General features: G+C 41.3%; 1 protein-coding gene across 7 annotated transcripts in view; it reads right to left on the bottom strand.

The window, feature by feature from the left end:
• Positions 1-21,353, bottom strand: part of PTK2B (protein tyrosine kinase 2 beta) — a 2,401,727-nt gene that overhangs the window by 987,451 nt on the left and 1,392,923 nt on the right. For all 7 annotated transcript variants that reach the window (XM_044062346.1, XM_044062339.1, XM_044062341.1 and 4 more), the window contains one exon: positions 16,597-16,835. In XM_044062346.1, coding sequence (XP_043918281.1) covers positions 16,597-16,794 — 198 coding nt within the window. In that variant the 5' untranslated portion in view covers positions 16,795-16,835. The remainder of the gene's footprint in view (positions 1-16,596; positions 16,836-21,353) is intronic.

Genomic DNA, 21,353 nt, shown 5'->3' with positions numbered 1-21,353 from the left:
ATCTGGGAACCCTTTTGGGGTTGGCAGAGTGTGGAAATAAAATTTGTATCCCTGGGACACTATGTTGAGGACCCATCGGTCGTTGGTAATAGAGGCCCAGTTGTTTGCATGGAAGGAGAGTTTTCCTCCTAGGGGCACAAGCAGGTGGGCAGAGGTAAGGGGTGGAGGTGTAAAGTCATTGTGAGTTCTTACCATAAGGGAGTGGCTTAGCACTGCCTGTTTTTGAAGAGGAGGAATTCCATTGCTTAGATCTCTGCATTCCCTGGGACTGCTGTCTGGGGGGGTCTGCTTCCCCTGGGTCTTGGCTGAGCTGGCCTGGAGGGGGCCGGAAAGGACCAGTGCTTGGGGGGCAATGCCTACTGAACCTTGGAGGCTGGACCTGTAAAAAGTCTTTAACTGTCTGCATAGATTTAGCTTTTTCTTCCATCTTTTTAAAGACCTCTTCTGCCTTGGTGCCAAACAAATTGTCTTTGTTCAATGGTACATTCAATAATTTTGATTTGACATGGTCTGGCAAAATCTGTTACTTAAGCCAAGCATGCCTTCTCAGGCCAGAACCAGTGACTACTGCCCTGCAAAATGCTTCTAGGGAGTCAAAGCCACATTGCAAGGTGTGCTTAGTAACTTGGCTTGCAGAATGCATAAGCTCTTGTAATTCTTTATTTTCTGCACAAGCAGGAAAGGAAAATATTTTTGTTTGAGGGGTTCCGTGGTATGCTGCTGATATTTCAGCATCTGGAACTGACATTTTAGTGCTCTAATATCAAGAGGTGCAGAGGTGTATACTTTTTTACCCCATCTGTCTAAAGCTCGGGAATCCCTGTCTGAGGGGGTGGGATTCTTAGCTGAGGTTGCTTTAATTCCTTTAGGTCATTGGGACAGCAGTATGATTTTTGAAAGGGAATTTGTGAGAGTCAGGGACTCTGTAGTACCTGTCAAGTTTCCAGGGAGCAGGAGGAAAGGTGTCAGGAGTCAAACTGGATTCCATAAAAACATCATCCACAACATCCAGGACAGGGAGGAATGGCTAAAGGTCTGTGATGTGGTAAATCTAAGAATTCCCCGTGTCTCTTTTTTGACTGAGGATAGTCCTGACATTCCCAATGGAAATGCTCCCTTAAAGTAAGTAGGGTTTCACCAAATGAAAAATCCTCAGGAGGAGAGGCAGAAGGAATGGATTCCTCTGCATCAGAATCCTCATAAGCAGAGGAGGGGTTGCATGTCTTCATATTCAGAAACCTCAGAGTCATCGGACTCCTGTTCAGATAAAACTACTGGGGACAAGTCTCTTTTTCTTTTGGAAGGGGTAGCCTGGCTTCCTCTAATAAGCATAATAAGGTCTTCCGCCATTTCAAGCATTTGAGATTGAGGCATGGAAGCAGATGCCTGAGCTTGGGTCATTGGCTTTTTAGGCGTAGTTCGTACCCTGGGCCTTAGAAACTCGGTAGGTTTAGAAAAAACTGAAGACGTGAAAGAAGTCATCAGTTTGTATTAAGTATCTGTAGTGCAAAGAACTTTCTCGGAATCCAGTGTCGGCTCAGTGGCTCTGGACCCATCCAAGGTAGAGACATCCGCAGGATTCTTAGTCGAAGAAGAGTCTTGTGGCATACCGGACTTTGAACGGGTCTCGGTAGCGGCCTGCGAATCTACAGAAGCGGGCATCAGGGGCTGTGAAAGCACCTCACTGAGGACCGGAGAACTGACGACTAGCTTAACAGAAGCATTGTTGGCAGTTATGGACCAGTGCGGTCTGTCTCTGTCTTTATCCTTACTTTTTTTGGAAGATCGGTAGTTGGATGGCTTACAGAAGCCAGATTGGAATACGAGGACTGATAGCAAAAATATATAGCTACAATAAGTGCCCGACAATGTATAGTTCTGGCTTTGAACAAAGCACAAAAGCGATAGCGATGGACATTACGGTCTGGGCCTAAAAAGGTTACACAGTAAGAATGGAAGTCTCGGTGTGGTATTTGCTTTCCACAGGCGAGACAATTGTTAACTTTTTCTAACATCGGATAGAGCAAGAAAAAAGGATCCCCAATGGGGTACTTAGCTTTAGAAGACTTCAACTTCAATTCGGAAACAAAAACTCAGGTAGCGGCCGATAGGCACTCATACGAACTGCTTCTGGTTCCTCGGCAAGAAAGACTGGTGTAAGGGCATTGGCTGCCTGTATTTATACCTCTGATGACCTGATGTCAGTCCTGAAGCGAAGGCAACTGATGCAGAAATACTAAGCCTCTGGTAATCGGGCCGACTGAGGGCTACCCCTGGCAGGATAACCCAAGTGTGATGACTGCAACAGTGAAACATGAAGAACATCTGAACATGTGAATTTGACAAAGAAAGGCTTTCAGGAAGAGTATTCAGCGCAATATCTGGGGCAAAGGAAAAGAGGAGTACAGTAGTGATAGAAGAGGAAAAAAGACAATAATGGAGGATATATTGTACTAAGGGCCTACTGGCAAGGGAGGAGGATTGCACTGGTATACATTTATATTCCACTTAAAACTGTCATAATGGAGCTTAAGAAAATTCTGGGAGAAATAATCAGCTTTCAGCATGGAATATTGCTTATAGGTGGGTAGTGAAATTTGGTTTGCAACAGTATGTGTTTGGGTGGCCTAGAAGGGGAAATATAACTAAGAAGGGTAGATTTTTGAAGAAATGTATGAGAATGTTTGGCATGGAAGATGCAAATTCAGTACTAGGAGTTCAGAGTGAATTTACATATTATTCTCCAAGATACAAAAACTGTGCTAGGCTAGATAGAATTTAGATCTCACATAACCATATGCATTCAATTGAAGGTCTTGAAATATACCCAATAACTATTTCAGATCATGCAGCAATAATAACTAAAATAAAAATGAGACACTGGCACTTTCCCGCCTCTCTGTTGAAAGGAGAGGAATTTAAGGAATGGGTTTTGAAAATAATTCAGGAGCTCTTAGAAGATCGATATTTCTTCTGAAAATATAGCTAGGGAGTGTGATAAAATTAAAGTGGAGTTTAAAACTAGGGTGGAAATAAAGGAAAGGGAGATATGGTGAAGAAGTAACAAGAATTATTTAGAGGGACTGACAATTGTTTAAGTATTGCAAAATGGGGGGATCTCTCAGAGCAAGAAAAGGAGTAACTTTAAAATGCTACACAGAAAATAAGGGATTACCTCGATAATATGCATGAGTTTTGAAAGATTACAGTTAGGAAACACTGTTGTTGGACAATAATTCTAGAGCAAAAAAACCTTTAACACAATGCCTCAAGGAAGAGAACGTGGAAAGGGCTGTCGCCCAAGTATATAATGTTTAACTGACAATGACTAGATAGATTATAAGTGATGTATAATGTTTGCAGCTACAGTTGTTTTAATGATGTTTGTGATGTATCATGTTTGCAACTAAAGTGATGTCAATGTTATTTGTTTTTCATTTATATAAATGTAAGATTGCCTATGCCATATGTGATAATTTAATAAAGATATTTTTGTTTAAAAAAAAAGGATGGATCCTTGTGGGACACCAGTGGTATTAGCCAGATATGAAGACTGAGCTCCCTGCCATTTCACTGACTTGTCTGTCAGAAAGGTAACTAAGTAAAGCAAAGGAGTAATGGAGATGAAAGCCCTAGAATGGACAGCTGCTTTAGGAGTTTAGTATGAAAAACAGTATCAAAGGCCTTGGACAAGCTGAGGAATAGTGCCAAGGTCCAGTTTGCCCAAGTCCCTAACCCTGTATACAGTCTCCATGAATGGCAGTACAGCAGTTGATGTGGTGTAGGATGGACAAAAGCCATGCTAAGTAGGGGTTAGCAGTTTGTTCTGAAGGAGGTGGTCAAGCAGTTGTTTGTTTATATATTTTTCCTAAGAGTTTTGAGCGATGGGATAGGATGGCAATGGGAAAGACGTTAGATATGTCCACAGACCCACCAACTTTCTGTAAAACGGTGCCATATACTTTCTTCCATAAAGATGGGACATAAGATTCAAGAATGGATCTATTAAAAAGTATGTTGACTGTACAGGCAATGACATCTGCAGCAAATCCAAGATATTCATGTGGGAGTTTATCTGCTGAGGTAGAGCAAGGTTTGATATTCTAAAGAATTTTTTTTTAATTGAGGTAGTAGAGACTGTCTGAGAAGTAAAGGAGGGAGAGTTAATTGTGGTACTACGAAAGGACTAATATAGGATAGTTGTAGTATGTGAGTTTTGGAGGAGCTGGGGGGGGCAGGTGTGTAGGAGAGAAGGACATAAGAGGTAGTGGTGGTGGTAAATGTGGTTGAGGAGAGCATGTGGTTAAACTGGAGTTGCTTTTGATGAAATAAGTATTAAATATAGTGGCTGTTTAAAGTGTATTGTCTTCTGGTGAGGGTGTGGGTTCTTTTTTAAACCCAGGGTGTAGAAAGGAGCCAACAGACAACCTCAATTTGTTTTTGCGGGGGGGGGGTGGGTTTATGATTGGTCTGCTGGAGGGTATAAAATTGATTTGATCCTTAACTTTCTGTTTTTTTAACCTGGTTTCAAAGTTGTTTGAACATTGGTAGGTTTCTGCTGACTTTGCCCTTTAGCCATTCTCTCATTCTCTCCAAGCCCTATCTCGAGCTGTCATGAGGTGTTTAAGCCACGGGGAAGGATTGTATTTAATTCTTTAGTGTGAAGGAGAACTAGATTATTTAGGATTTTCAATAATGTTGTGTTAAAGAGAGTGACAGCTTCATCTAAAAGGAGAGTTTTTAAACTTTTAGTGTGTCAATGAACTCCTGGTAGTCAAATTTAGAAAGATTATGGGTTGTTTTACAGTTACACTGTGGTGGTGGTGCTGCGGTAGCGTTGTCACCTCACAGCAAGACGTTGTACCGTTCGATTCTCAGCTAGAGCGTCTTCTGTGTGGAGACATACATGAATGGGCGTACCTTCATTGAAGGTTGTGCGTCAGGGCTGGCAAACTCGGCACGTAAAAAATCTACTGCCAATCATTAGTGGACCAGAGTTCTGCTGTGGCGACCCCTAACCAGGAAAAGCCGAAAGACACAAACATGGGTTGTTTTACAGTTGTGTTCCTTGGCAATTTGAGAAACTGTTCCATAAATGTGGTCTGGCAGATGGTCACTAAAGGTGTCAGAGAGTGTATTTACATTGGTAAATTTGGTAGGGTCAAGACCACACAAGGACTCAGGTTACTTACCCCTAAGTACCAGTACAACTCAGTCATACTCCATGTGGTATGACTGACTTGAGATGTACTTTCTTGAATTATATGAAGAGAGATGTGACTGAGCTCTCAGAGTATGTAGCACAGAAATATATGAGCCTGGCACTGAGCAGCATTCTATGATCTCCAAGGATGATGCCCCAATACCAGCAGAAAATGATTGACTTTAACAGTTGGCTTAGCTACTGGTGTCACTCTAAATGGGTCCAATACTTGTCAGCCTGGTAGGACGTGTTTGACAGGCCATGTTGCTCTATCAGGTATGGTCTTCACCTGTCACCTCTAGGCTTTCCAATATTGGCCACAACACTATCCACCCATACAATACCTTTTTTAGGCACTGCCAAACAGATACATTTTCCAACATAACAAAAGCTACTCATGACAAGTTAAAGGTGTTATGGTTCAATGCTAGGAACCTCAACAAGAAACTGCAGTCCCTGGAAGCTTTCCTCACCCTGGACACTGCGGACATCTGTGCACTTACTGAAACATGGTTCAAAGTCATGGAAAGCACTCTGGCAGTGCATGGCTACAATGTATTTCATGCATTCTGACCAGCCACTGAACATGAATTCTGGAGGTGTATCTATCTACTTATAGGATAAGCACACCTCAAGGCTGATCAAACAATATGACATGCTTGATCCATGTCCAACAAACCATGGGAAAAATCCATTACCATATTCTTGCTAGCTACAGGTCCCATACCATGAACCAGAAAATCCGTACATCATACCTGAAGTTACTAGAAGCACTCACCATGCAGGCCAATGTCATACTCATGGGTGATTTTAACTAGCCCTCCATTAATTGGGAGGCATACATGACCACTAACATGCAGACCCAAAGATTCCTTGACTTTGTAAGTTCAAATGCCCTGGAACAGCAAGTCTGTATTCCCACTAGTGGAACAAATATCCTATATATACTCAGAAATATGAGAGAGTGCTGCATTCCCCTAGTGTGATGTCCTACTGCTAAGATCAGATCAAAAGCTGTCTCCCTTGAAATAAAGGAAAAACTAGCCCCACCTAATCTCAAAAACATTAACAACTGCCCTAAGGTAAATTACCCCCTACTGATGGATGGCATAACTAGTTTCCAAGCTCCCCCAAATCCAGGAAACAGAAACTTATGCAGAGGTGTATAGAAAAGCCCTGTACAAACATATAAATAACTGCTTAGAAATGGCAGTACCAGACTGAAGTAAACCCAGGTCAAACCGCTAAAACAAGCCACCCTGGTGGACCCCTGGTATTAATAAGCTGTACAACAAAAGAAAGCAAATCTTGTCGAGAAGTAAGAGGGAATGTGCAAGACAGAGAAAAATGCCCCTCATTAGTCTAAAAATTAAATCAGAGAACAAGTCTTTGAAAGCAGACTTTGAGGTAAAATAGCCTCCACAGCTAAGGATAACCATAAGGAATTTTTCAGTTATGTCTGCAATCTTAAGGGCTATAGCCAACACTGTCCGGAAATAGTTGTAGATGGCATCATCTATACTCAGTAAGAAGACATAGCAAATCTGCTGGCTGACAAATTCATCTCAAATTTTACATCACCGTTATTTCCAGGTCTCCCCCAGGAAATACTCTACACCACCCCATGGCCAATTATCACCAAAGAACTAGCTTCCACTGTGCTCTCTAAACCTTAAAGCACAGCTTCAATGGGGCCTGACTGTATACACGGTTGCTTTTTAAACAGCTTAAATCAGGACTTAGCAGGTCCATTCACAGTCTCCAGACTGGCTTTTGTCCCATAGAGTGAAGGACAGCAGCAATCATTCCTCTGCATAAAGGGGGACCATCTACTAACCCAGGAAATTATAGACCAATAAGTTTGACTAGTCTTATATGTAAGACCATGGAAAGAATAATCACGGACCTAATAAATAATGCGTAGGAAACCTACCAACACTGGACCTGACCCAATTCTGCTTTCTCAAGGGCAGGTTATGCCTACTGAATCTCATGAATTTCTTTAAGAAAGTCACTAAGGTCATGCATGAGGGTAAAACCACACATACTGCCTACCTTGACCTGGCCACGGCATTTGACTTAATTCTCCACTCAGGTATTATAAATAAACTAAAAAAAATGGGCATAAATCTCTACATCACCAGATGGATAGCCAACTGGCTCATGGACAAGACACACATGGTTAAAGTGGGTGAAGCCAGATCCAGCAAGAGGCCATACCACAGGGCTCACCAGGTTTGGAATACTTCTCTGAAGTCAACGCTAATGTGGAGGAACTCGTATGACAAGTCTGCAGATGGCTGCAAACGGAAGGCAATCACTGACTCCCTCAATGATGTAGATATCCTTCAGGAGGGTCTAGATCAGACAAATGATTGATGCCAGAAACATGGCCTAAAACTAAATGCAAAAAAAATGCATTATCATACTCTTTGGGAAGTCAAATATCCCTTCAAATTACAACATCAAAAGCACAACCCTAAGAGTAGACTCAGATGTGAGAGATGTAGATACACAGGCAGACAGTAACCTAAACTTTGACTGCCATGTGTCCACAGTGGTGAGGAAGTCCTTTTATGTAGCACAACTTGTAAGTAAAGGTATGGCATCCAGATCCAAGGAAATTATAGTCCTGCTGTACTCAGCCCTCATTAAACCAATAATCGAGTACAATGTGCCATTTGGCATGTACTTGACAAGGTACTTTCCATTAGCTGGAGAGACCTAAGAGTTTCCTCACAATAAAAATACAGGGTGTAAACAACATGATTTATGCAGATACCAAAAGCCCTATCCCTTTACTCTGTCTGTTACTGACTATTAAGGGGTGACCTATGCCTGACCTACAAACCGCAAACTAGAGATCTAAACGTAGTCAGTGACTCAAACAAAACATGCTGGAGAGACAGACATGTGTCTCAGAGATTGTCCCTTTTTTAAAACAGGCTTCCTGTTCACATTAATCACAGTCCTTCCCTGGCCCTCTTCAAATGCAGTTTGGATCAATGGACAGTGAATCACAAATTTGCACTTGGGGTACTGCCCATGTCCCTTATGCACAGGGGCAACCAATAAGATAGTCAGTGCACAGACACAAATCCATGCCATGCTCTTGCCCCTAGTGGCCACTTATTGGGTAAAATCAAATTATCTACCATGAACCAATCCAGAATGGTAACTTGATTTATCACATCTTGTGGGAGTAAAGAATAAGTGTGTACAAAACCTATATATGTTTATACTATTTAATGGGAAATCAGAAGTTGTATTCTGCCAATTTATATTAATGTCAGATACTATGACAGTTTTATTCGCAATTGCATTTGGTATCCATGATGGTATACTACTGAGTATGGTAATATTATAGCCAGGAGGATATACATTACAACATGCTTGTTTTACTTAATTTTAAAAAGGTGATAAGGATTTTTGAATTTGCAAATGTTGGTATGTTCTTGGAGTAACAGTGTAAGTAAGGATATGCCATCAGTCTCCATTTGTAATCTGTCCGCTCTAATAACGTTACACCTGGGGAAGGGTGCAAACTCAGATTCATTTACATTTGGTTTAAGCCACGTTTCTGTGGCTGCTGATATATTAGTACTATAGTGAGAGATCCAGGCATGGAGAACTAGAAGGGTTAAGAGGAACATTTTCAACAATCTTACATCTTCTATTAAAATAACATTATTAAAACTTGCAGTACGGGTGTCATCTGCCACAGCTGCCAGACTTTAATTTAAAAGGTCACCGTATACGAAAGACGGAAAAAAGTAAATCATGCAACAGCCACTAAAACAGCATTTTTAGGACTTGCAGTATGGATGCCAACTGATAATCTATCACATTTTAACTTGAAATGTCATTGTATAAGAGCATTGAAAAAAATTTAACCTGTACCCTTCTTTTGCCTTTTTAGTAGAAAATGGTGAGCCAAAAACTATTGCTTTTATTTATGTTCCGATATAATAGCAGTTAGCATATCAAGGAAATCCAGATAATTACTTGCAGTATACAATGCAAAGAATATATACGTATTCACAACAGAACCACAAGAAGCACCATGATTTACTTCAACTTCTTTTTACAGCAAAGTATATACCAGCGGAAACATTGCTAGCAAAAAAGTAGCAGCGTATATAGATTCTTCTGAGTAATATCTCAACTAATCTGATTTAACTTTACTACTTGTTGAATTGCAAAGTACTGAGGATATCTAGTTTAATAATCACAAATGTTCCATATCAAAATATGAAAAAATGATAACATACCCATGTCCATATCTAACCAATTTGATTAAATTTTACATCATCTTCCCCAAGAAACAACCAAGAATATACACTGGCTACTTCTTATATAACAGCTATATTGAAAAGTAAAAGCTCTTGACACTGACTGGTCTAAAATTATAAGAACCTACAACTGTGTTTATTAATGTTAATGTGGAAAAACAGACCACAGACAATGCACAATTAAATTACTTTGTTGGCAACTATGGAGCATGTAAGGTAAACAAACAATTAAAACTAAGGAAGGCTCTTTTGTGAAAATACCTTTACTAAGGAGTATAATTTGCAAAGCAATTACATTAGCTGTTTAACTAGCATATTTAGTACTGAAAATACATTTTGCAAGTAATATGCTAATGCTGTTTAGGCATAAATATCGAATTACGATAGACACACAAAACCCAGCTGTTAAGACCAACAGAGTAACACAGACTGCCACAATGAATTATGGTAATGCAACATACAGTGTAACATAAAAAACAGCCATGGTCTGTATATAATGATTAGAATAGACATAGTTTTAGGTCTTCTGTAAATGTTAATTAATACAACTAAACAGATTAGGTGGAAACATGACAATGCTATTCTCTCTACCCTAGTTGAACTCTTAAGTGGCCAATGCCACAGACACTTTTTATCCTAGCAAACTCACATGCTGTCACCCTTGGCAATGTACAGTTTTGTAAAATCTTACCATAATGGTAGGTGTCCTTCTCTTCACTGCTGCAGTGTTCTTAACACATGGGATACAGCTCGCAAGATGACCCGACATCCAGCCAGTATACCAAAGCATTAGGTTGCGATAGGATCACTAGTATGCTCCTTGTGTAGCATAGGGCATAAAAGGGATTTCTGTATGTACCCTCCACAGAATGGAAAGCCCCAGCAGGGATGCAGTGCAAGGAAAGGAAGATGTGAGCAATACATCCAGAAGAAAGAAAAGTAACAGGGGGACTGAGGGTGTGACTAAATACTGCAGCAGAGAAGAGGACATCTACCATTATGGTAACATTTTACGCAACTACACTATGTCCTTCCATTCTCTGCTGCAGTATTTTTAACATATGTGAGAGTGCCAAAGCTTAGGAAGAACCCAGGGAGGAGAAAGAACCAGCATAGCTCTCAATGAACCCATGCAAAATGGTCCTTGCAAAACCAGCCCTAACTCTAAATATTGCATCCAGTTTGTAATGGTTGGTGAAAGTACGCAATGAAGTCCAAGTAGCTGGGGATGGAATTAGTGTCTAACCTCTTGAAAAAAGCACCAGAGGAAGCAACAGCTCTGGTGCAATGAGCCTTAACAGAACAAGGAAAGCTTCTACCATGATGAACATAACAAAAAGGAATAGCTTTAGAAATACAAGAAGAAACAGTCTGCTTGGAAACAGCAACCCCTAAAGACCTAGGGAGAAAAGAAACAAAAAGCTGATCAGGCTTCTTAATTGTCATAGTGTTATCCAAGTAAAATCTGAGTTGTCTATGCACATCTAAGGTGTGAAGAACCCTTTCACCAGAAGACTGTGGAGAAGCAAAAAAGGTAGGCAATTGAAAGGACTGATTCAAGGCCAACTCATTCACCACCTTAGGCATAAAGGAAGGATTAGTATGCAGGGACACTCTGTCCTTATGAAAAATAAGAGAAGGAAGGCAAGCCATAAGGGCCTGAAGTTCAGATGCTCATATGACTGAATTAATGGCCAACAGAAGAACAGTCTTCCAGGAACAATGTTGCAAGAAAACTGAGGCTGCAGGCTCAAATGGAATCTGAGTCTATTTCTTCAAGACAAAATTAAGATCCCAGGGAAGGGGAACAGGTTTCCTTGGAGGGCTAATATGAGGGATGCTTTTAAGAAACTGTTTAGCTTGAAATATAGAAGCTAGAGGAGGAGATAAAGGCAGACAAGCAGAAACTGCTGATAAACGAGCCTGAACCGAAGAGTAGGCCAAACCAGCACTGAGCAATTCACACAAATAAGATAAAACCAAAGGAACATCCAACAGTTCGTGGATCTAGGTTTCATGAATGACACAAAATAGAAAGCCTCTTCCATTTGGATAAGTAGGAATTCCTTTTTTGGGCTTGCTGGCTTCCTGCAGGACCCTAAGCATGTCCTCAGAAAAAGGTATCTATGTGGAATCAAAATCTTATCAACCACAGGGTCAACTGAAGAGCAGACAAGTGAGGATGGATGAGAAATCCCTTGTCTTATGTGAGTAGGTCCACCCTGTGAGGTAAATTGTGGTGGCGGCACTTGGCTAAGCGGAGAGCTGCCATAGCCAAAAGGGAGTCACCAACAAGATTTCTGGAGAATAAGAGGAAGGGGAGGGAAGGCCTACAGAATCATCCCTTTCCATGAGAATAATAGTGCATCCACCTTCCACATCAGAAAACTTGGGACCCTGGCACAAAACTGTGGAAGCTGTTTGCTCATGGGGGAGGCAAACAGATCTACTTATGGAGCACCCCACTGGTGGACAATGTCCAGAAACACATCCCTTTGAAGCATCTATTTATGGGATTGAGTCAAGGACCTGCTCAGAGTGTCTGCCACTGAATTGTGAGCCGAAGGAATGAACACTGTGTGAAGGGTCAGCTGATGTTTCATTGTAAGATCCCAAACTAGGAGTGCCAACCGGCAAAGGATGTAGGACTTCATCCTCCCCTGTTTGTTCACATACCAAACGACTGTGGTGTTGGCTGTGTACACCTTGAGATGTCCTGGGGAAGAGGACAGGATGAAAAGTTTACAGAGCTATCAGAAATGGCCTTATTTCTCTGATGTTGATGTGCTCCTTCTGTTGAAGAGGAGGCCAAATGCCCTGAACCTTAACAGAGCAGACAGCTGCACCACATCCCACTTCTGAGGCGCCTGTGAGCAACTCCTGAAATGGGAGAGGTGGATGAATAGGAAGACCTGGATTTAGGGGATGTTGCTGAATCCACCACTGCAATTCCTTCTTTAGGCAGGGTAAAAGAGGAACTAGAAAATCTAGACGGTGCGCATGATGTTGCCACACTAATTTTAGGAACCACTAGAGCCTCTTCATGTGAAGTTTGGCTAGAGAGAACATGGGAATGGTGGATGCCTTAAACCCCAGAACTCTCATATACTCCCTGCCCATAATGTAGAGCAGAAGATGATTCTAGAAGTAAGCAACGAGTGTCCGAACCTGTGGAAGAGGCAGGGATGCCAGCATAGGCAATGTCTGTATCTTGTACCCCAGGAACACCTGCTCCTGATTAGGAGTCAGAGAATTTATAATGAACCCCAGGCCTTGCAGAAGAGAAATAACCAAGTTGAGATTTTACAACAAATCCTCTGGTGGGGATACCCGGAATAGGAGGTCATCCAGATAGAGAAACACCTGAATGCCCTGAAGTCTGCAAAAGCCAATCAGATGTGCTAGGCATTTGTTTAATATCCTTGGGACAGTAGAAAGGCCAAAGGGCAAAGCAGAGAACTGAAAATGCAAGAAGGCAAAGCAACAGAGAAATGTAGAAACTTCATGCAAAGGGGATGAATAAGAATGTGAACATAGGCATCCTTGATATCCACAGAAACAAAAAACACCTCAGGTAAAATGAGAGAAAACGGGGTTTGAAGTGAAGGCATTCAAAAAGTAGGTACCTTCAGGAAGGTGTATAGGTGAGAGAGGTCCAGAATGGGTCTCCAAGTGTCTTCTTCTCTTGGAACCAGAAACATTCTGCAGTAAAATCTCTTCCCTCTCTGGGCAGCAGGGACTTACTGAATGGTGCCTTGAGCCTGAAGATCCTGAATAACCAGTGCAAAGTGATGTAATTGGTTTTGAGGAGGATGAGGAATGCCCATGAAGGGAGGAAGAGATGTCGAAAACCATGAAGTAGCCTAGGTGAATGATGGAGAGAACCCAAGAGTCTTGGGTAATGCGAGACCAAAGAGGAAAAGAGAGAGAGAGAGAGAGAGAGACAGATGAAGAGAAAGAAGAATGTGACTGGGAAGAGTGATAGTCATACACGCCCTGTTTTGTCAGGAAAGGGCTGCTTCTGAACAGGAGTACTCTGAGTGGGCTTACCTGGAAGAAGTCTTTCACCTCTTCACTTACTTTTTGCTGTGGTCAAGACTGCCTACGAACAAAGGCTAACTTAGAAGGATAATTCCTTTGAAACTTAGGAACAGAAGACACAAAGATGTTTCAGATCCTGTAACTTCTTACCTTTTTTCTGTAGGGACTTGAGCAAATCTGCAGCAGCAATACCAAACAAGCACTTGTTATCTAGAGGGGCATCCAACAGCTTCACCCTTCATGTCATAAGACAAAGGTTGAAGACATAGCCCAGAATATCTCCTCAGTACAAAACCAGAAGCTGCAGCTCTGGAAGAAGCATCTGCTGCATCATAACTACACTTAATGGAATGTCTTGCTACCTGAGAGGAAGCCCCCAACAGAGACAAGGCAGAAGTCAATCTCAGAATCAGAAAAGTCATCTGAAAAGTTGGCAAGTCTGGGAAAGCAAGGCCAAGACACAGTTGGTTAAGTGAGTCTGATAATTTATGGCCCTAAAGCAGGGGTGACAGAAGTATAAACCTTCTTGCCCAACCTTTCCATAGTCCTATTGTCCTTATCAGGGAAGAAGTTTAGTGGGAGGCAGTAGTTTAGACAGCTTATCAGAAGCCACAGAAACTACAGAGGGATCATCAGAAGGGCACTTGTATAAATGTTTGCAATTCTCTGGAACCTTATAGAAATGGTGAGGTTTCTTAGGACAGGGGTTAGGAATTTGTAGTCTGTGAAGCAGAGGAAAAGGCATCCAAAAAGGCAGGCAAAACAGGAGGTACAGCAGAGGGTTTGGGCGAATCCATCTGAAGAAGCTCATATTATCTCTTGTGATCATCAGACACCTGAAAGTAATCCCATTTGAAATACTTCTTCATCCTTACAATGGTATCCCCAAAAATAGAACTCTTCAACAGGAGAGTCTGGACTGGTGGAGTCCTCCTCTTCAGAGCCATAGTCTAAAGGAGAAGAAATCTGAATGGATAGGCCAAGAAGTCCTCATCAGAATCTACCTCTTCCACGGAGGAATCCTGAGCTCTAGCCCTTCTGGAAGGGGGATACAACCATGGAGGAGCTGAAACAGTGACCCCCTGAGGCAGTTTCAAAGCCATAAGGACCTTAAACAGGCCCGGAGAAAAATTCTGCCAATCACACTGAAAGTCATTGGGAGCAGGAGATAAATGCTTTGTTTTCAGTTACTTTTTTAAAGGATGTCTAGCTTACGAAAAGTAGAAGGCCTAGACATAGGCCTATGCTCCACAGTCATAGTCACTTCCTCTCTCACTAAGATCTGTGGAATACCCCTAGGCCCTTCTGTAATCACAAGCTGTGGTTCTCCCTGGACATCTGTGAAAGACACCTGCAAGGCCTCTGAAGATGTGTAAGCAGCTGAATCCATACCAATCTCTGAACCGGTCATAGCAGAGGAATCCAACTCTGGAACTGGGAGAACCTGATGCCTCCATCAGCCTTGCGAGAGACGTCTGATAAGGGAGATGCAGCCGAAGAATCCAGCAGCTGTACTTTGGTAATAGAAGTCACTTCCATCGAGCCCTGAGTTAAGCGTTTAAGACGCTGATTCTCTAAATAAATTTTGAGGGGACAAAGATAACTTTTGAGCATTTTAGGGACAAAGGCCTGACAGATACCGGAAGATGTATGGTCATGAGTGGCCCCCAACCAAAAGAAACACTGCTTGTGGCAATCCTTATGGGTTATTTGTCCCCCACAATTGCATTTTCCCTTTCTGAATGACATTAACCACAAATATAATCAAAGCAACCAAAAACAAGAAAAAACACCCCAACCATGCACTTATCTGAGCCAAGGTACACCAGCGCAATGCAACAATAACTCAGGCCATCAGACCAATGATCAAAAGATGGAGTTTGGACTGGTGGCAAAGAAGTTCTGACGACGGTATGTCAGGATGTCCCTTTTATGCCCTACACCACACAAGAAGCATACTAGTGATGTACAGTGTACCCTACGGCAACCTAAAGGCTTTGGTATACTGGCCAGATGTCAGCTCACATTGTGGACTATATCCCATGTGTTAAGAATACTGCAGCAGTGAATGGAAGGACATCTAAAGTTATAAAGGCAGGAGAGCCAATCAGAAGCTGACACTGCAGCTACACAGCAAACGTGTTAAAACAAATTATCCACTGCAGTGATGGTGAGGAGTATCTACGGAGCAAGAGGCATAGTGCACCTTTCTGCTCCTGCTCAACATAATACAGCTTCTACCTACAATTTCACTGAAATATTTGCAATGACTGCAAATAGTGCACTTGCATGTACTACCGGACAAAACATTGGTTCTCATGCAATTATTCAAAATCAGTTTTCTGAGTGCATCCATAGTTAAGTAATATCTAAAACAGATAAGCACAAATGGACAACTTTGAAGCAATTGCTATACAGTAGTAGTCTGCAGTGTTCATCTATTTTTATTAAATATTTGATTAATTCATACCCATTTCTTTTTCAATTTACTTGTTAAGCTTTCCACTGTACTTACTATTCAGACATTGTGATACTTGTTAATACTTACAAAAAACTGTCATTCAAAAATTAAAATTTTCTTATGTTTTGTCTCAATGTTAGTTACAAAGGCTTGTGGACAAATTCATTGAAACAAATAATAGTGGTTGTAACTACTAAAGAAAATAATTTTATTGTAGATAAGAGAGTCACAGTCTGCATGCAACATGGCACTTTGTCTGCAATTTTTTCCACAATACCTATACCTACTAAACAAATACTTACTTGACCACTGCTACATTTATGAATTAACATACAGCACCCAGTTTCTGCTTTTCTTTAGCGATTCCCCTACCACTGTAACATGCTGAAAGAGACCACTCTTATCGACATTTTAATGGCATTTCTTTAACAAGCACTATGTCATTAATGTAACCCCAAAAATCATTTACTCTCTATTTTTTCACAGAACAAAACACAAATGTTATCTTGGACCTATTACATTTTTTACATGCAGAACAGTATTGCCACGTCCTTCTTATATTAACCAAAAATAAGGTTGAACATATTCGTAGTTCTTACCCGAACGTCAGAATTTCTATTGCATTTCACCAGCTTGAAGTTTTTGCCAAAATAAGAGTTGTTGCTATGAAAGCAAACTTTTACAATCACAGTATCTTCTTTCTTGTCATTGTCCAGTATGTCAGTATTAATAGTCACTTCTGGACATATTCCTTGCCTGGGCAATGAGCCCTTTAGGGTGATCCTGTCACCCGACATTTTAGTGTTGGATAGATTTGCAACTCAGGAACATCACTTTTCTGTGAAGACAAAACCAGAATTACAGCAGTATTAATAGAAATGTTGAAAACGATTACATAATGTTGGACTGGGTACTACATATTACAGGTAAAATTGTTAATTTCTATCTACAAAATGTGGTAAAGCACAGATATCAGCTAAAAAATCTCTAAAAGTTGTAGCAGTAGTAAACAGAACTGAAGGCTACTACATACACAATTCCTTGGCTACCATACAAGATTAAATTAAAATTCAGAACCACAAATTCTTCTGTGTCACTGTTAGACAGAGGCACAGTATACTAACCTCGAAAAAGGGCATAGCAAAATTAATTGAAAATGGGTGGCGAAAGCCAAACACACTCTGGCTAGGCTTATAAATGCCCTAGGGCAGATAGCCTAGTATGAACTTATGAACAAATAGATATTCAAAATAAAACGGCCTAATTGCCTCTTCACATTCTAAAATATGCCCTACATTATATAATTATTTTTCTGTGAATTATGTCTTCATTCTTTTCTGTGATTTGTTTACAAACTTAAAAAAGATGTTTATCAAATGTTGTGATTCTTGAAATTCCTCCATATGTATTTGTAAACAAAATGCATTTCTATAACAGTATCTTTACTTTATCATACGTTGACCACAATTTTCTAACCCATGTCATATAACCTGTTTTAACTTATTGCAAGCAACGCTGATATTTGATTTATTTATTCATATATTTATTTATTACCTGTTGCTGACTGGGTTATTCCCACTAAGCTAGTGACCTATTTTCAGAGGACGCCAACAGTGGTATTTATTCTAACGGGGGAAACGGGCATCAGGGAAGACTTCATACCAATTTCAACAGATGTGGTGGGATCTTATATAACTACACATGCTACTACTAACAAAAGCAAATGGGACTTTCATTCAACTTCTCATCTGAAGGACCGCATACTCAGGACTAGAACACCCTCCTGACACTGCACTGTAACAACAATTCAAAAATTAATCCAATCACCCCTCTGATCTTCTAGCATCAATGGCAAGCAGGTTACTTGTTGAGTTCACACTGGCTTCCATTTTTGTTAAGGAAACTATTGGATTATCCCAAATCTGAACTATGTAATTACTGCAAAAAACATACAATGTTCACTGAATTTGTCATTTTTATACCAGGGCACTTGCACACAATCTGTACTTCTTATATTTACTACTTACAATACTGTCACATTTTTTTTTCTATATTCTGCACCTAGAATCTGTTTTGCACACTCATATATGCACTGTAATCTACAAAGGGATCATGACCAGAAATTACTTTTAATATAAAGGATATAATTCACAGGTTTCATCCCATTAAAATAGAATTTCACTTTTTTTTAAGAACTGTGAAGAAATAAATGACAATTCTGTACAAGAAGCAGACCTCTTGAATATACTACTGCACTCTTTGTGATAAGTACACACAGTACAAGATGAAACATGACTTTCAAAATGCTGTTTCTTTACAGAAATTGTATTATTTGATAACAGTACCAATTACATCTGAAATACGTGTCCTGTACAGTTCACACTACAATATAAATACTACCGCTTCAAACTGCACTGCATGACTGGCCATTAAAAATGAAGTCATCAAACACAGGAAAGTAATGGTGCCATGGATACATGATTACTTCACATGTTGTGCAAAAGTCCTGACAAGAGAGTTGAATCGTATCCATCTCATAGCTTTATAAAAGGACAGAGGGGGGACGAAACCCCAAGCCAAATTCAAAGGGGTCATGGTAATGTTCTAAATAACCAGTTGCTGGGAGTACAATGAGACACATGATACAGGTAAAATAACATATTATCCTGGTTAACTTTAAAATTCCTTCTGATTCACTAGCTGTAATAGCTGTAACAACTGATTGAAAATCCCTGTGTTAAATGCATAGGTGCGATGAATAATATGAATCGGTGTATTTCTTCATAGGTTCATACGTTGGTACTAGGCTATCGGCCCTAGGGCCTATGCAAGCCTAGCCATAACAATTCCCTGGATATTTCTTCCCACAATATTTACTTCTCTGGGCACCTGTCTAGCAGGGCGACTGACATGATCCCCAGGGTGAATTTCCTATCTCCCATCCAATCAGGTTCCTTTTGAAGAGGGTCAATGAGGCGCTCTGCTTGACATGTATGGGCAGTCTATTCCAGAGTATGGTGAGTCTCTGGGTCAGGAACCTATCCCTCCAGCATGTTTTGTTCATTGTGATGACAAGGTTTAGATCCCTGGAGCGTGTGGCTCTGAGGGATTGGGATTTTTTAAGGTGAGCATGTCCAACAGCTCAGGGATTGACATGGCCTTGTATGTTAAGCAGAGATTGCCTCTGAGTAGACGATATGCCACAGAGTATAGCTGGAGTTTTTTTAGACTGTCAGCATATGGCATCTGCTTTAGTCCTGTGATTCTTTTAGTGAGGTATTTTTGTGGCCTTTCCAGCTGTTGCAGATGTCTTGTGAGGAACATACCAAACGGGGCATTATACTCTATAATGGGTCTAATGAGGGATGAGTACAGTGGGAAAATGACCTCCTTTTTTCTCGATGAAAAGCCCTTACTGATGAGCTGTGCCTCATAGAAGGATTTCCTGACTGTTGGGGTGATGTGGTTATCGAAAGTGACACCACTGTCCACCTGTGTCCCTAAGTCTCTCATCACACTTTCAATGTTTAGCGTCCTGCCACCTATGTGGTAATTCATGGGTACATGTTTTTTTTCTAAAGGGGATAACTATACATTTCTTGGCATTAAGCTTGTGCCCATGGCTCTGGAACCAGGCATCTGTTTCTTTAAGGCCTTTTTGTAGAATATTCACATCATTTGGGGATTCAATAATGGCTCCCAGTTTTCAGTCATCTGCAAACTTTGTTAGCCAGAGTCCCTCAGTGTTGGCCTGTACTTCAGAGAAGTAGATGCCAAACAAGAGTGGTCCCAGGACTGAACCTTGAGGTACTCCACTTGTCTGGAGCTGGATATGGAGTTGGCTACTTTTGGTCTGGATTCTGTCAGTAAGCCAGTTGGCAATCCATCGAGTGATGTAGGGATTTATGCCCAGCTTAGTAAGTTTATCTATAATTCCAGAGTGGGGGATGGTGTCGAAGGCCTTGGCGAGGTCCAGATAGGCTGTGTGGACCACCTTACCCTTGTCCACAGCTCTGGAGACTGATTCAAAGAAGTCAATCAGATTCAGGAGACAAGATTGGCCCTTCACAAACCCAAACTGGGTGGGGTCCGGTGTTTGAAGGTTGCCAATGTCTTTGTTTATAAGTTCCATGATAATGCATTCCACGCCCTTGCAGATTAGGCTTATCAGACTGATGGGATGGTAGTTCCCGGGATCCAAGACGGATCCTCCCTTGTGGAGCGGGATAACTGTAGCTGTGCGCCACTCAAGTGGGCACGAAGCCTGAGGTGAGGCTATGATTAAACATGACACTTAGGTGAGGTGCCAGTTCATTTTGTAGTTCATGTAGTACACAGCCTGGGATGTCATCTGGTCCCATGGATGCTGTATTCTTAGCTTTGGAGAGTGCGGTTTCTACCTGTGTGGCCGTGATTATCTGAATTTGGCAATCTTTTGGTATTGAGATGGGCCCTCTAGGGGGTGAGAGAGGGGTGAAGTTGGCACTAAATCGATCTGCCAGGATATTGGCAATATCCTTGGGATCAATATATTTAATGCCATTCTGTTGTAGCTCAGAGCAGATCTGAGCATTGCCATTTAGATTCTTGACATAACTATAGAATGCTTGTGGTTGTCTTTGGAACTAGCTTTTGATGATTTTATGAGGGATCTCAGCTTCTTACTGAGGCTGGTAAGGGAGTTTTTTGCATCCTGGGATTTTCCTCTTTTCTGCAACAGTTTCTTCCTTCTGTTGTATAGTTTGTTTATAGCAGGGGACCACCAGATTGGCTTCCTTTTTTTGGAGAAGAGCATATTGGTTCTATTTGGGATGGCATGATTCATGCACGAGTGGATGTGCTCGTACAGTGCCTTAGTGTAGGATTCTGCAGTCGAACTTCCAGATCCCATCTGCGTGGGTGTTGTGAAGTTTGTCACTTCTGACTTCAGTAGCATGAAGTTGGCTTTGGAGAAGTTTTTTAAGGAGTTTTCCTTGCTGGGGGGTGGGGGTGGGATGTGGATGTCAAAGGTGATTTGCTTATGGTCAGACCTGACCAATGAGGGGGTGAACACTGGTGTGGAGCATCTATCTCCCATGTTGGTAATGACCAGGTCTAGGATATTGGCTCTCATGGTGGGACAATGGATTAGTTGATCCAGGGCGTTGGAATTTATGAATTCCATGAACCGTTGGGAAAAGGAGTTGGCACCCGAGTAGTTTTCCCAATTAATGGCAGGGTAATTGAAATCACCCAGTATTAGGGTGTTTGGTTGTATCTTAATATTTTCCAGTATGTTTAGAAAGGTGTAGTGAGAATCTTGGGGCATGGTGGGGGATCTGTAGCAAGCTACAATTTGGATTGCAGTCTTACCTAG

Source organism: Protopterus annectens, chromosome 2.part1 (assembly GCF_019279795.1).
Source record: "Protopterus annectens isolate FY-2018-M chromosome 2.part1, PAN1.0, whole genome shotgun sequence".
In the NCBI taxonomy this organism is placed as follows: Eukaryota; Metazoa; Chordata; order Ceratodontiformes; family Protopteridae; genus Protopterus; species Protopterus annectens.
The sequence above is the reverse complement of the archived record's forward strand: the minus strand, read 5'-3'. Positions and strand labels throughout refer to the sequence as shown.